General features: G+C 30.9%; 1 protein-coding gene across 6 annotated transcripts in view; it reads left to right on the top strand.

Moving 5' to 3' along the window:
• Positions 1–12,040, top strand: part of Mbs (Myosin binding subunit) — a 102,555-nt gene extending 90,515 nt beyond the window's left edge. For 5 of the 6 annotated variants that reach the window (XM_065370061.1, XM_065370057.1, XM_065370059.1 and 2 more), the window contains 5 exons: positions 6,954–7,085; positions 10,250–10,369; positions 10,499–10,585; positions 10,795–10,899; positions 11,593–12,040. In XM_065370061.1, the coding sequence (XP_065226133.1) occupies positions 6,954–7,085; positions 10,250–10,369; positions 10,499–10,585; positions 10,795–10,899 (444 nt within the window). In that variant the 3' untranslated portion in view covers positions 11,593–12,040. The remainder of the gene's footprint in view (positions 1–6,953; positions 7,086–10,249; positions 10,370–10,498; positions 10,586–10,794; positions 10,900–11,592) is intronic. The other variant, XM_065370058.1, reaches the window with a different exon arrangement.
• Positions 12,041–12,081: the final 41 nt, after the last annotated feature.

Raw genomic sequence — 12,081 nt, 5'->3', positions numbered from 1 at the left:
CTGCGGATCGTATGCATAACTCGTATATTTCGATCCAAGACTCGACCGACCCCGGTTTCATGATGGCGGTCTGTGGTCTGATAATCATCGGATTTAAATCTTATTATTATGTAAACGATGATGGCAGAGTATTACGAGTAATTTACCGCAAATGTGAGGCCAAGTTTTGGCAATGGTCGTGTTTCAGAGTCAAAGAGGTGCGAGGTGTGTGGCAGGGTGGTTGAAATTTTCAAGGATACTGTGACATTTTCGTCGACGTAATATTTACGTATTATTTTTGTTGGAAAATGATCGAATTTTGAATTTTTTGAGTTTTGCTTCGGATCTTTTTTGCGATAGTTTTCTTTCGTTGCAGATTATTAGAGGTCAGAGGTTATAAATTATACGAGTGTGTTTGAAATTATTACCATAGAATTTGAAGATGAGGAAGAGTTTTCAGGGAGGGGAGGGGCTGTCGTAAGCTCCAAAACGATAATTGTCGTCGTAAATATGACCGGATTATCGTAAGTGAGGTTCAATGACGACAAAATGGCAAGGCCAGCGAAGAAACGCCACACGTTGTGTGTTTTTAAGAAAATTTATTATGTATACGAAAACAGAAATACACCATCGTAAGCTGAACGAGTGGTGCTTTACTTGACCTCGTTATGTTTATATAAATACGGATGTGTTGTTGGGTGGGTGGGAGGGGGGGGGGGGGGGTCATTTAAAAATCCAAGTTTGGAGAAAACGTTTTGAGAAATCACCTCTTATCGTGTTGAATTTTTTGATATTTTTAAATGTGGAGGAATTGACTCAATTTCGAGACGATGTTTGATATTTTGGACCCTTCGTCTCTTCAATGGTAGTCCAACTTCGAAACCGAAAGAGCTGTGGGTGATTAAAATGTTCAGGAGTCTTCTATAGTGTATCCAAATTTGAAGGCGCTGGAGCACTTTTCAATTTCAAAGTTGGATTGAACCCGGAAGAGACATTTTTTGTGCTCCTTCTTAATATTGTACAGTTTGGCGCTCTCGCGAACCAAAAATAACGTCTGGTCCTCCGATTTTGTTGCATTTTTTTTTAAATGTCCTTTTATGGTGCAGTGACTGAATTTTTTTGCTCAATCCCCAAACTTGAAAGATTTGTATCTTGAAATTGGTTGAATTTAGAACGAATCCGTTTTCAGAATTTTGAAGAAAATAAATTCAGAATTCAAAATCAGTCATATTTATTAAAAAGCTCGAATTTGAATTCTCAAAATGGAAGCTCAATTTTTCATGATGATTGTGATGACTTGGAAAATTGCGGTAAAGACGAATGTTTATCTACTTTGCAACGAAGTCTGGTATCTGAGGCACAAATGTCAAATACCCCTAATTTTGATCAAAATTCAAAGAAAAGAAGTCAGTTGAGTGACATTTTGATTTTTGTGGACTTTTAAACACGTTCAACAGTTGGAATTTTGGATGATTTTTTTAGATTCAACCTCTATAATCCTCCTTCTCTGAACCCCCCTTCCCTTCTTCTCCCGTTTGTGATATTGAACATGATCAAAATGTCAAAAAATTAAAAACTATGTGTAATGTGTATTGTTTGTTAGATTTTCGAGTATGCTGATTTTAAATATTCGCTTATTTTTTGCATAGGACATATCTATGCCCCTCCAGCCACTAAATTTTGCAAAAAAAAGTCATGAAAAATTATCAAAATACGGCGTGACGTTCTAGATTGTTGAGTTCGAATATTTATTCATTTTTTGAACTCAGCCCATTGGTGTTTTCTTCTCCAAACCAAGTACTTCATAAAAAAAAAAGTAAGATGCTGTGAGAACACCGAGAAAAAATTGCTAAAAAAATTATGAAATTAAAAAAATTTTCAAAAAAAACTGAAGCACTTCATTAAGTAAAACCATAAAAAACACTGTTAAAATGAAGAAAAAATTCAAAATAATATGAAAAATCAACCAAAAAAATGCAAAAAAAAATATCAATTCACAAAATGAAGATTCTGTTAAAATGTCAAAAAATTTCAAATATTGAAGGAAAAACTTGGAAAGTTATCAGCAAATCAAAAAATAAGGATTGATTATTTGAAAGATTGAAATTTGAAAAACTGTGAAAAAATTGAAAGAGCTTGTGGAATGTGGAGTAAAATTGAGCTAGAAACTAAAAAAAAAATAATTGGTATCATTTTGATGAATATTCTGTTGAAAGATTTGTGTTTTTCACTTGTATTCATAAAAACAACAAAATATACCTGTAAAAAAAAACATTTTGAACATTTTGAAAAGGAAATCAACCAAAATGTGTCGAAAAGTACTAATAGAACCACATTAAATAATTATTTTAAGAAAAAAAATTCGAAAAAAATATTGATCGATAAAGGACTGTGATAATTTCAACAAATTATGGCAGAAAATTATAGATTTGAAAAATAAAATAAAATATGGGAGGTATTTTTCATCTGTGTCTGTGTATTTTCAAAAAATCAGAAAATGAGTGAATAAAAATAATGTAAGGTGCACCGGGGCAAGTCAGAATGATTTTTTGCAATTTCAACTTTGACCAGCTGTTACTCCCCTTCAAATGAACCAATATGGATCAAATTTATTATGTAGGTTCCCATAAGGGTTCTTAACCTATGGTAAAAATTTGAGCGTGATTGACACAGTAGCTTTCGCTCAGTGGAATAAAATATAAACTGTCCTGACTTACCCCAATTGGGGGAAGTCAGAACATGCTAAACTTAGCAGAGGCGTAGATCACAAACGGAGCCTCCTAGAAAAATTGCATAGAAACAAAATTGTAGAGAATTTAATTCTCTTTGAGATCACTCTCATCAGATTTTCACTAGGACGCACGGTTCGTCCGCTATATGCGAAAAACTAAGAAATAGAAAGTCTGTATTTTAGACCAAATTCAAAATAAGTTCAAAACAACAACAAAATACAATTGAACCAAAGACATCTAAAATGAACCTGAATCGCGAAAATTTTTATGCCGTGATGAAGTAGGGGTAGTACCCTCAAGTCACCTTTAGTGGCACTTCGCCAGATATAAACCTCTAGGCGCTAGAGCAAGTTTTCTAACTTACCCCGAATTCCAACTTCCCCCGGTGCACCTTAGAAGAAAAACATTTTGAAAATCGTTTTGAATCATGGATATTTTTTGTTTGAAACTTTATTTTAAAATTTCATTAATAGGAAGGAACTGAATGCAATTTTTTACAAGTTTAAAAAAATGTTTCCAAAATTACCAGTATCTTACCAAAAAATAGCAGCAATTTACCAAAAACCAACCAGTTATTTATCAAAAACTAACCAGTAATTCACTAAAAATTCCTAGTAATTTTCTGAAAATTGAAAGTAATTCACCAAAAACAAAACTATTGGTAATTTACCAAAAATTACCGGTAATTACCAAGAAAAAAAACCTTTGATTTACCAAAAAAATCACCAGTTTTTCCTCGAAAAAAATTACCAGTAACTTACCAAAAATTTCCTGTTATTCATTTCATCCAAAAAATTACCCGTAATTTATAAATTTACCAAAACAATTACCTGTAATACAAAATAAATTTACCTGATTTTACCAAAAAATTACAGGTGATTTACCCAAAATGTACAGGAAATTTATTCAAAATAATAACTTGTAATTTACCAAACAAATTACCGTAATTTATCAAACAAATTACCGTAATTTACCAAACAAATTACCGTAATTTACCAAACAAATTACCGTAATTTACCAAACGAATTACCGTAATTTACCAAAAACTTGAAAAGTTACCGTAAATTACCAAAAAATTACCGTTTGTAATTTACCAAAAAATTACCTTTAGTTTACCAAAAAAAAAATACCAGTAATTTGCCATTCACTGAAAAAAATGTTTGAAATTTACCAAAAAAAATATTTGTAATTTACTGAAGAAAAATGTCTGTAATTTACCGAAAAAAAATACCTGTAAATTACCTTGAAAAAATGATCTGTAATTTACCTAAAAAAATTAATTGTAATTTATCAAACAATTACCGTAATTTACCAAACAAATTACCGTAATTTACCAAACAAATTACTGTAATTTACCAAAAATTACCGTAATTTACCAAAAATTACCGTAATTTACCAAAAATTACCGTAATTCGTAATTTACTAAAAAAATACCTGTTGTGTACCAAACAAAATACCCGTAATTTGCCATTTACTGAAAAAAATGCTTGAAATTTACCGAATAAATTACCTGTAAATTACTCTGAAAAAATTTCCCATAATTTACCTAAAAAAAATTACCTGTAATTTACCAAAAAAATTACCTTGAATTTACCAAAAAAAAAATAAATATCTTTAATTTACCTAAAAAAAATTACCTGTAATCTACAAAAAAAAAAAAAAAAAAAAAAAAAAAAAAACATTGCTTGTAATTTACCAAAAAAAGTATGTACTGTACTTTATCGAAAAAAATGTTGAAAAAATTGAAAATTGCGTGTGACGTGACGTATTGTTTGCTGGGTTCTCAGAGGCACTGATTTTGAATTTCGTCTTGCTTTCAGGGATGCGGAGCGGAATGAATTTCGTTCCGGGTTCAGGGTTCAGCTCCGACATAAAAAATAATTCTGTTCCGGTTTCCTGTATCGTTCCGCTCCGATTAAAAATATCGTTCCGTTCCGGTTTAGTGTTCCGTTCCGCTCCGATTTTTCTTTTTTGTTTTAGAGAAGGTTGCATTCAAAATACATCAGAATTTTCATGTTCTGAGCAAAAATTGAAGTTGAAAATGTTGAAATACCCGAAATTTTAAAAAAATGGTTGAATTAGGCGCGTTTTAATGAAATTTAAAGTCCACCTCACTGCTCACATGAGAAATTTGAATTTTGATCGCTGAAAATTGCAGCTTTGTTCCAAAAGTACATTGTATAAATGGTCTTTTTCATGTCATTTACCATGTCTTTTTACAATTTTCTAGTTTATTGAGGTAAAATTTCAGCAAAAACACCTTTTGTTCACACTATAATCTTGAAAATCGTTCATTAAAGGTCAAAAAATTTTGTTAGGTCGGAGCTTTAAAAACCCAAATTTTTATTCCGGTTCGGTTCCGGTTTCGCTCCTGCATATTTTTTGAAAGTTGCTCCAGGTTCCGTTCCGCTCCGCCAAAATTCTCACAAAAGTTAGGGGTTTAGCGTTCCGGTTCGTTCCGGTTCAGTTCCGCTCCGCATCCCTGCTTGCTTTTTCGATAAAATTGTTCAAGCTGCACAATCAGCCGCTAAATTTCAGAAAAATTGAAAAATTTGTATGACCTGTGATTTGTTGGGTTTATAGGAGTGCTGATTTCGAATTTCAGTTCATTTTTTAGTAAGGAGCTTCATAAACCTCCTACCATGAGCTTTGAAATGTCAAAAAATTTCAAAAATTCGTGTGACTGATGATTTGTTTTGGATTCTAAAGGTGGTGATTTCAGATTCTCAATTAATTTTCCGATCCCATTCCTCCTTCTCCTCTCTTCATATCGCTCACCTTGAATTTTTTGTATTTTACGACAGTTAAATATAGATTTTTGGTAAATTTTTTAACTAAAAAAAAAAAAAAAAATGTATAATGCATTATTTTTTTAAAATAAAAACTGAATTATTTTTTCTTATGGGTAAAATTCGCTCAATTTTTTTATCATTACGCTGACGTTTACCTACGTAAATTAACCCAGTAGACACTGTGTCTAATAGTGAGCTGAATTAATGACAGGGCTAAAAATTTGGCGCACACGGTGTACTTGAGATTTCGCTAGGAAACCATCTGTGTTGACGATTAGACCAGTGTGTGTATGTGTATTTCTATATAGGTACGTGTGTATTGGAGCAAAAGAAGACGTATTGAAGTTAAAATGCTGCCAAAGGTGTTGCGAATGGTATACCTCACACAATGTCGTATTTCTTGGACTCTGTGGCATTGACGGTGGCAACTCTTGGTTCAGTTCACGCTTTACCTGTAAATTAAAAATATAATTTATAACGCGAAAGAGCAAAAAAGAGCGAAAGAAAGAGAGGAAAAGGAGAGACGGCGCGGATAATTTCTATTTAGATTAATTAAACCAACATCGTGATGTGTACGTGTGTGAAGAAGACATCCATATGTGTGATTTTCACGTCGAATATACGACGACATACTCCTCCTTATTTATATAATCAGCGTCCAAAAGTGCTCTAGAAAGAGAGAAAAAAAGGGGGCTAGGGGATGTGAGACGTATGCGCGTGCTGCCCAAATTGGACGACGAAGCTGTAGCGTAGGCAGAATCTATTTATGGGTTCGGCACGCTTGTTACTGTTACTGTTACTACTCTTATGTAGCCGCCGAAGCACAGACTTACGCATATAATTCAGTATATTGCGAATAATGTCCGCTTATCCACGTAATTCGACGTCGTCTTCGTCGCGACGCGCCCAAAGGCCGAGTTCGTTTTCGGGTACGCGTTCCAGAAACATTTACAGTTCATCGAACCCGATTCAAAACACGTTTAGTTATCCGTACAGTACATCGGCCGGATCATGGAGTCCGACTACCTCTTCTTATTCGGCCGGATTGACCACTTATGGCGGTACACCGTCCGGCTACGGCGGACTAACCGTACCGAATCCGAATACCTATCATTCGTCTTATTTGAATAACTATAATAGGTCTTCGTCTCCTTCGTATAGTCCGAGATCCTCGTTTATTGGTTCGTCGTACACAACGAGTCCGGCCAGTACGTATTCTCCGAACGCGATCGGTAAATCGGCTACGTTTGATTTTAATCTAAAAAGACCCGCGAGTTCCAGCTCCTTGGCCAGTCTGAGGAGTACCGGATCCGAAGGATATGCTGTGAGTACAAGCAGGCGAAGATGATGATGCGATTATGATGTTGTCGTTGTTGTTATTGTTGTTGTTTCCTGGAATCCGGTCTGTGGAAGTGTTTTTACTACATATTGTTGCATTTGTATATTTCAGAGTGGCAATGGAGATAAATCAGGTAGATCGTCTAGACTTAGCTCAGCGTCGTCTGTAGCCGATGAAGATTTCAACACAAACCAAATTAACGCTAGTTCGCCGAGTGAAAATGGAGAACTGGATTATAAAAAAGTAAGTGTGATTTTTTTGTGTATTATAATTATGATACTCTTTGTGCTTAAATGGAAACTTTTCGAGAGTTTCGATGAAGCTGGTTGGTTTTGTTGCTTTTGAAGTCAATCTCTGGTCAACATGTTTCAGATTTGAATGGAAATTCGATTGATGAGAAAATCATGTCAAAAATACCCTCAAAATCAAATTTTTAGCTACCCAAGTTGATTAGGGCGTTATATAGAGAAATTCGATACGTCGGATGAAATCGAAATTTTGCTCGATGCTACAGACTGATTCGAAAATGTTGAATATTGATTTTAGGTGTAAACGTCGAATAAAAATTGGGGTTTTATGGCTCAAAAAAATCAAAAACAGTGAAAATATTTGATTGAAGGGATCATTTGAGGAAATTTTGATCATTTGTCCCATTAAACTGTTTAAATTGAGCAAATTGTCAAATATTGACCAAAAAAAAAATGACAAGGAAATTGTTGAAAATGGTGTACATTTTCATAACGTTGTAATTTGACTAAATTCTGCAGAAATTTCTCAAAAAATTTAACATAATGGTCAAAAACTGACAGAAAATGGGCTTTTGACAAAAATATTTGAAAATTATGAAAAAGTTGATAAAAATTTCATATTTTATTATTGCAAAAAGTATCAAAAAAGATGGATTTTTTTGAGAAAAAGATAGAATTTGAAAAAAAAGTCATTAAAAAAATGTGGAAATGGTTATTCAGACACCTATCTTTTCAGAACTGATCAAGTATTTGTAAAGTTGATCAGCTGAAATAAGTATTGCAAAAACCTGACAATTTATTGGAAAAATCTTTAGAAAAAAAAACAGAATTATCAGAAAATGAATTTTAAAAACATAGAAATTGTTGGAAAATTAAAAAAAAAATTGATAAATTTGTTTTTCATGGAAATTGTTGAAATAAAAATAAAGAAATACTTATTGTAGAAAAAACTACAAAATATCAACGAAATTATCCAAAATTGATACATAAAAATAAGCTAAAATTAGGGGAAAAAATTGACAAAATATCATCAGATTTGTTTAAAATTGAGCGAAAAAAAATCACGAAAAATTCGCTACATTTGTTTGAAAATCAGTGAAAATTTTACCAAAACTCCCAAAAAAATAGCCTTAAATCCCAAAAAATTGAAAAAAAAAATGCTGAAATAACATAAATAGGTACGTCTTAATGTGATTCAAATTGCTTGAAAAGTGCAAACATATGAAAATTCTCCTAAAATTGACGAAAAGTTAGCGAAAATGTCTGGGAAAATGTTTGCAAATTATGGGGGAAAAAATCTGTAAAATTATTTTTCAATTTTTTGCAATGTTTCTTCAAGTAAGTCTCAAGAAGAATCGCATGAAAATCTTTGAGAAAAAAAATCAAATTTTATTAAAATTGTGCAAAAAAAAGCTTTGAAAAAAATTGACAAAATTGGTGAAAAATCCTTGTTTTTTTTTCAAACACATGGATGCCAAAATTTTACAAAATACCGAGAAAATTGAGTTGAATCAACATAAATTTATGGGGAAAATTACGCAAAATAACTTCTGAAATTCTTCTGAATTTTTATGAAATTTTGGACAATTTGTACGATGTACGTACGAAATAATGGTAGGCTAAAAGTTCACTATCATTGTCTGTAAAATCTGTAAAAGTAGCAGAAGTGGCTTGAAAATTATTTGATACGTATATAACTTGAAAGTGATTTTCAATTAGGAGAAATAGTCAATAAATAAGTAACATTTAAAAAAAAAAATGCTCCGAAAAAGTTGGCCTCATTTTAAAATTGTTGAAGTTACTTAAAAATTCCTTAAATTGCGAAAATTAGGTATATAAAAATGCTTTTTAAATAATATTTAGAAATTTCAAGAAAAAATTGGGAAATTTTGTAAAATTGTCTAGAATTTTTGACGATTTTTTTTTTTTTTTTTTTTTTTGAGATGAAAGGTTGGCAAAATAGGTTAAAATGGGTGGAATTATTTCATCAGTTGACCTAAGACCTAATTCACATTTTACGTTTTCAACAATTTTTAAAGTCAAGTATGTGGTGTTTTGAAAAATATCGCACAAATTACTCGAAATGTTGGAAAAATTGCCAAAATTGTCCAAAATCACCAAAAACTTGATAAAAATTGCATGAAAAATTTGAAGAAAAAGATTTGGATTTGCTCAAAATTAACGAAAAAATTAAATTAAATTTTAACCAAAGTAAAATAATAATGGAAATCATTTGCAATTTGACAAATTGGGCTAAAATTTTACCAAAAATTAGGTAAGAGCGTCTGAAAGTTATCTAAAATAGTAAAATTAACATGAAAGCCATTGAAAATGATCAAAAATTGACAAAGTTTCCCAAAACAACTAAAATGAGCGAAAATGTTCTGAAAAATTAGCTGAATTTGAATTTTACATGTTCGAAAATCATGCTTTGTTTTGAGAAATGTTGCAAACATTGCTCAAAATGTTGACATACTTAATAGTGTAAAATTACCAGAAACTTGATGAAAATAGTTACCAATGAGAAATTTTGAAAAAAAAAGAAAAATTTTGCGAAATTGCTCAAGTTTACGAAAAAATGAAATAAGGCTTTGAGAAAAAATGTTTAATCGTAGGAGGTTCAATTATAAAAATTATGTATACATTTTTTCTAATTGTGCTAAAATTTTTCAGATGAACGGATAAAAACGTCTGAAATTAATCTAAAATATTGAAATTGGCATAAAAATGGTTGAAAATGTGGTAAAAAAATCAAAATAATGGCAACATTGTTCGTAAAATGAATTGACACAAAAATAGTTGAAAATGTAATGAAATACGTAGAGGCCAAAAAAATTTTCAAAATTCGAAAAATGCCAAAATTTTTTCTAAAAATTGGCAAAAGTGACAAAAATTATTGAAAACGCTGAAAAAATTGATGAAATGCCTGAAATGGTTTCAAAAAACCAACCAAAAGTGCAGGCAAATTATTGATAATGATGGTAAAAGCTCATTACGTAATCACAATTTATGTGAAATTTGGAGAAAAATGTTCAAAATATGAGAAGATTTACTCAAAATATGCAAAATATTAATTTAAATTGACAGAATATCCACATGTGGTTCGAGAAATAATCAAGTACATAAATCTAACTTATCTTCCTCATTCTCATGTTACAGTTATACGAAGAAACGCTCGTGGAAAATGAAAGACTACGAGATAAACTAAGAAAAACCGAAGACGATTTAACCGAATGTAAATTAAGATTGACTGATTCTTCTTCTTCATCGTCATCGACGGTAAGTTCATCTTGAAATCTACAAATACCTACTTCCTTTGACTGTATAGTGTATATATATGTCAAAGCCTACTTCGTCATTTTGAAAAATAAATCACCATATCGATTAATTTCTCTTCTGTGCTTTCAGACAAATAAAAATTCACTTTCTGAGATAGAAAAACGAGAAAAAAGAGCTATGGAAAGAAAGTTATCAGAAATGGAAGAAGAACTAAAAGTAAGTTGATTTATACTCCAAATAATTAATGATCTTTTTGAGTAGCAATTTTTATCATTATTCTTACTCGAATCGAATTGCAGTATTCTCTTCCTTTATAATTTTATCACGATCGCATAGATTTTTTAAAATTTTAATGAGTGTAGTTATTTATTGAATGACGCTTTTTGAATCACATGATCAAGATTAAATTACGTATTTTTGTGTAGCAATTGCAAAAATTGAAAGCTGAAAATGAAAGATTGCGCGCCGAAAATAGAGCGTTAACTCGAGTGGTTTCTAAATTGACCACCTCAGCTAATGCTGTTAAATAGGTAATTCACTAGAACGAGAGTTTTTAAAATACAGTGTGAAATGTGACGTGGCGTGTTTGTTTTTCATCACTCGAATTACATACCTACTTAATTTTTCAGTAATTTTTTTGAGTTTTTTATTAATTTTTTTATCGTGCTAACAAAAGTGTTTTTTTTACTGTTGTTTTTCTTTTTCAATAATCTCAGTTGTTTGCTCTTAACAATTTAAAGCAGCTTTAAAATGATTTTTTCAAGTTAGTTCTCCTTTTCTCCACATTATCAGAAGTCCAATTTCAAAATTTGGATTCTTCTTTTTAAAAAAAAAGTCGTAAAATTAAAGACATTTTTGTCAATAAATTGTTTCATTAAATTTGATTGAATTGGGAGAAAGGAAGAAAAGGAACTAAGAGATGACTTGAAAAAATTCCAGTCGGAAATTTTTTTCGAAAATTCTAAAAAAAAATTATAATTTTACCAGATGATGTTACTTTTTTATCATTTTTTAATTTTTTAAAATGAACGTTTTAATTTTGGGACACCCTGTATAATAACTTTTTTGTGAAGTTTGCTTATGTTTCCCTAAACGACTGTACTGTTTTGAACTCGATGTACTCGAATTTGTTAAGCCATGTTTTAATGTTCCTACACCATGTTCATTTTCTTTAAAAAATGTAATTAATCAATGAATTAATTGTTTTTTTTTTCATTTCACAGCAAATTGAACAAATAAAGCAAGAAAACCAAAGATTAAAAGATGAAAATGGCGCTTTAATTCGAGTGATAAGCAAGCTATCGAAGTAGTCTCGATGTTGGCGTTTGACGTTAAGACGTTATTAATATTCTCGTTTTATTATTTTGTTTTCTTTGTCTATTCGTATGAATTTTTTTTTCTGTGTTTCGCTTATATATTCGAACGTGATTTGTATACCTGCGCACTCTCGAAATCATTTTAATATACCTGTATTTCATTTTTTATATTATACAATTTTTTTTTCTCTTGTGTAGTTATTTAAGAATTTATAGATCTTCATTAGAATGTAATTGTTACGATTTCTTTCTTCTTCATTTTTTTTTCGTGCGAAAATTATTTTAACTTATATGATTGATGTATAAATAGGATTTTGATTATTTTATAAATATATAACTATTATTCGTTTGTAAATTGCTGTCTAATAGTTTACAGTTTGGATAAATTGAGTAGTT

This window comes from Planococcus citri, chromosome 5 (genome assembly GCF_950023065.1).
Source record: "Planococcus citri chromosome 5, ihPlaCitr1.1, whole genome shotgun sequence".
Classification (NCBI taxonomy): Eukaryota; Metazoa; Arthropoda; class Insecta; order Hemiptera; family Pseudococcidae; genus Planococcus; species Planococcus citri.
Note: the sequence above shows the minus strand (reverse complement) of the source record. Positions and strands in the feature narration are given on the sequence as shown.